At 40.2% G+C, this 3,816-nt stretch overlaps 1 protein-coding gene across 1 annotated transcript in view; it reads left to right on the forward strand.

The window, feature by feature from the left end:
- The window catches only part of LOC147434462 (S-adenosylmethionine synthase 2), a 2,836-nt gene extending 1,432 nt beyond the window's left edge, over positions 1-1,404 (forward strand). The window contains exons 2-3 of the mRNA XM_086490914.1: positions 1-317; positions 959-1,404. The exon at positions 1-317 is cut by the window's left edge and continues 647 nt beyond it. Coding sequence (XP_086347040.1) covers positions 1-317; positions 959-1,219 — 578 coding nt within the window. The 3' untranslated portion in view covers positions 1,220-1,404. The remainder of the gene's footprint in view (positions 318-958) is intronic.
- The last annotated feature ends 2,412 nt before the right edge of the window (positions 1,405-3,816 follow it).

A 3,816-nucleotide genomic window follows, 5' to 3' on the forward strand; every position in this document is an offset into this window, starting at 1 on the left:
CAGTTACTAATGACAAGATTGCTGCTGATCTGAAGGAGCATGTTATCAAGCCTGTGATACCTGAGAAGTACCTGGATGAAAAGACCATCTTCCATCTGAATCCTTCTGGAAGGTTTGTGATTGGGGGCCCACATGGTGATGCTGGTCTAACAGGAAGGAAGATCATTATCGATACATATGGTGGTTGGGGAGCTCACGGCGGAGGTGCTTTCTCTGGCAAAGACCCCACCAAGGTGGATAGAAGTGGAGCCTACATCGTGAGGCAGGCTGCCAAGAGTGTTGTTGCGTCTGGTCTTGCACGTCGCTGCATTGTTCAGGTAAGCACAGCTAACTAGATTTTTTAATCTATTGGGCTATTAGGTGTGTTGAATGTGTGGCCTTTTCGACTTGGGTCTTATTGTGTGGTGGAGGAATGGCTGCCATTACCCATGTATGTAGGCGTTTTACTAATTTAGACTCCGTAGGTGCAGATGTCAGTTGTTGTGAATGTATACTGTTGGTCTAGGTTGGGATGTCATTTTAGTGTCGCGAAGGGTTTTCATACCGTTGTTTGTAATGACCATGTTTCCATCAGCAGGAAGATTGGTACTTGATGATAGCTTGCAATTGTGTCTGTAATAGTGTTGGTTTAGATTGTTTATACTGGGTTATCTTATCATGTTAGTGCGATAAAGGGTCTTCACTTTATTTTTTGCAATGGCTATGTTTCAATCTCCAGGGAGATAGCCGCTTGATGAGAGGTTGCTCTTGTTTACGTCTGCGTGTACAGTGCTGATTTTAGACTTGTATACTGGTCTGTCTTTCTACTGTTTTGAAGGGGCTTGTGTTACTGCTTCATTTACTCACGTTTCCATCAACCAGAGAATTGGAATAGGACTTGTCTTGACTTGCCATTCATATTTGCGATCTTCAAACACCTGTTTGGTTAAAGAATATTTTTGGGTTTGTGGCTTGGCAGGTGTCATATGCTATTGGTGTGCCCGAGCCTCTCTCTGTGTTTGTTGATACTTGCAAGACTGGCACAATCCCTGATTCAGAGATTCTGGAAATAATCAAGAAGAACTTTGACTTCCGTCCTGGTATGATCTCTATCAACCTTGACCTCCGCCGGGGTGGCAACAAGCGATACCAGAAGACTGCCGCCTATGGCCACTTTGGTCGCAACGACCCTGACTTCACCTGGGAAGTTGTTAAGCCTTTGAAGTTTGAGAAGGCTTAAGATAGCCCTTAAAACTTGCCTTATATTTATTTAGTTTGAATGGCACATTCGTATCATTACTACTAAACTGATTGTGGGCTTTTGTAACATTCACTTCTTTGCAAACATGCAAAGGTAAGATCAGAATAAGAAACTCCATGGCTGAAGTGGTTATCGTAATATACAGAAATTCCTTTTATTCTTAACAGCACTGTGAGATTTGGCTTCTCATGTAACTATTGGATCTCTGCTATTGCGTCGTTAATGGAAGTGAGTAGCTGCGGCTGTTGTGTGTGACTACAAAGTTGCTGTAATGGGTTTTGGGTTGATGTTGTTAGTGTTAATTTGTTGCCAGATGTGACTACGAATTTTCTTCTCATGCTTGGAAGGAGTTTATTGTTTACTGTGTGCGCCTGAGTCATGTGGCTGGGCTTTATGCAATCAATATACAAAGAAAATCTATGGTTCTATTGCATCAGGGGGATTTTATAGGCTAGATGACTTAGTGAACTGTCAGTCAGGAGCAAGGAAGAAGAAGGCATGTGAGGAGTGCAATATCTACCGTGTTAAGATGCGCTATTGCAATATCATATTCCCACCTTAGGAAGTGTATGTATCAGTGATAACCTTTATATCATTAAAACAATAGTGACCCATGGTTCCGGACACTTATTCTCATGTCTTAGTAAACTCTTTGCCGAGAAAAAGTGAAAAGTAGTGGCAACATTTTTGATTACATATAGAGTCCTTAGTGAAGGGTGGATTTTTGGATGCAAATCTGGATCATTGGAGAAAGCTTGTCGATTAATGCCACTTGATGAGCTAATATAATTTTAAATTATATTTTATAGGGCCTTGTGAGAGGGTGTTAACTGTCTTTACCTGGCTTTAAAGAGGGCCATTAGTTTACTGTCCAAGTTATATTTTATGCCTTTGGAATATATTGTAATTGTAATGTAAATAGTTCATTGTTACACATTTTATCAAAAAAACATAATATTGTATTGCCACACTACATGTTTAAAAATGATAGTCACTTTTTATTTTTCTCAAAGAAGCTTTTTATTAGGAATCTCTTGTCAATAGTCTTATGTAGGCCATAGTGAATTTTTGCCTTGTCTTTGTTCTACATTATGCCACCCGGCACTTGGATGTGCATGATTTAATGTATTAAAGAAACTATCGATATAACTTTTGTATTAGTGATGTTCACTATATTGTATGTGTCTACTAGTTCAGGGTCTTAGTACTCGTGCTAGAACACCATAAGTGAGAATGGCTCCATTGTGATCCTCTTTGGTTTTTTTGTGGGGAAGGGGTGTGTTATATTTCAATTCCGCATGGAAAAATTGTTTCTTCTCTTGAATGCAACTTTGTGCCTTGCACCTCTCTCTCTCTCTCTCTCTCTCTCTCTCTCTCTCTCTCTCTCTCTCTCTCTCTAGATTGGATGTCCCAATTCCCTCTTGAATAATAGGTCTCGAGTTCGGTTCGTCGGAAAGTTTTTTGAGGTCTTGGGATTATTTCTACGATGTTTGAACCCCCCCCCCCCCCCCCCCCCCTCTCTCTCTCTCTCTCTCTCTCTCTCTCTCTCTCTCTCTCTCTCTCTCTCAGTCTCTCTCTCTCTCTCTACACGTGCACACATGCTCTTTTGTCTATTAGACGCTCATTTTTACACATACACAAATATTGTGAGTTGGAATTTGTTGCTCCACAGCTTTAAAGCTTTGTGTTTATATCTTCAATGAATCTTTTGAACCTTCACCCTAGCCTACTTCGCGTCGAGTTCACCAAGTTTGTGTTAGCGAGTGCGTAGTGCGGCTAGGAGGGCGCCGGTCCCCTGACAACGAGGGTTTGTAGCAAAATTAAACAAATCGCAAAATGATTCAAAGTAAAAGATGCACTTAAAATGAACAAAACTCTAGCCATGAAATCTTCACTCTAAAAGAAGAACCAATATCAACTCAAAACTCTTGATGATTTGGTGCAACCTCCCCAATTGCATAGGAAGAGTGCCTATTTGTCCTATCAAAAATCCTTTCTTTCTACTTCAATTCTTCATTGAGACAATTTAATGGAAGCTTAAGAATCTCCATAGGTAATTACACACCTTTTTGAAGAGGGAAAACCTTAATTGGATCTCTCACACGCTCGAACACAAGGTGGGAACAATGCAAGATTGCACTAGAGCGCCATAGAAGCAGCATGTGTATCCCTTATTAGAGAGGTTTAAAGAGACGATATTGTAGTTAAAAAGAGCTCCCCAACTCCTAATAGTAATGGAACCATGAGTGCTGAGGACTTTTGAGCCAATATTTGTTATTTTTGGGTTATTATTTAGTACTTTATGGCCATTTTGGACGATCTTTAACCCAAAAATTTCCTTTTTTGCCCATAGATAGCCCAAAGGAATTGAGAAAGATCCCTAAATTTGTTCAAAATTCCACTTGGTCTCAAATTACATGTTGAACCTTATTTTTTCACTTGGCAAGCACTTAAGATGCATCGTTTACAACTGCACACGAAACTTGCTATTTTCGGACAAAATCGTTCGCATTGAACTTTCTAGGCAAAACAAGTGTGCCATACCAATGCACTTGAGATATGTACATTTCTAAACC

This window comes from Adiantum capillus-veneris, chromosome 19 (genome assembly GCF_014529385.1).
Source record: "Adiantum capillus-veneris isolate H3 chromosome 19, ASM1452938v2, whole genome shotgun sequence".
Lineage (NCBI taxonomy): Eukaryota > Viridiplantae > Streptophyta > Polypodiopsida > Polypodiales > Pteridaceae > Adiantum > Adiantum capillus-veneris.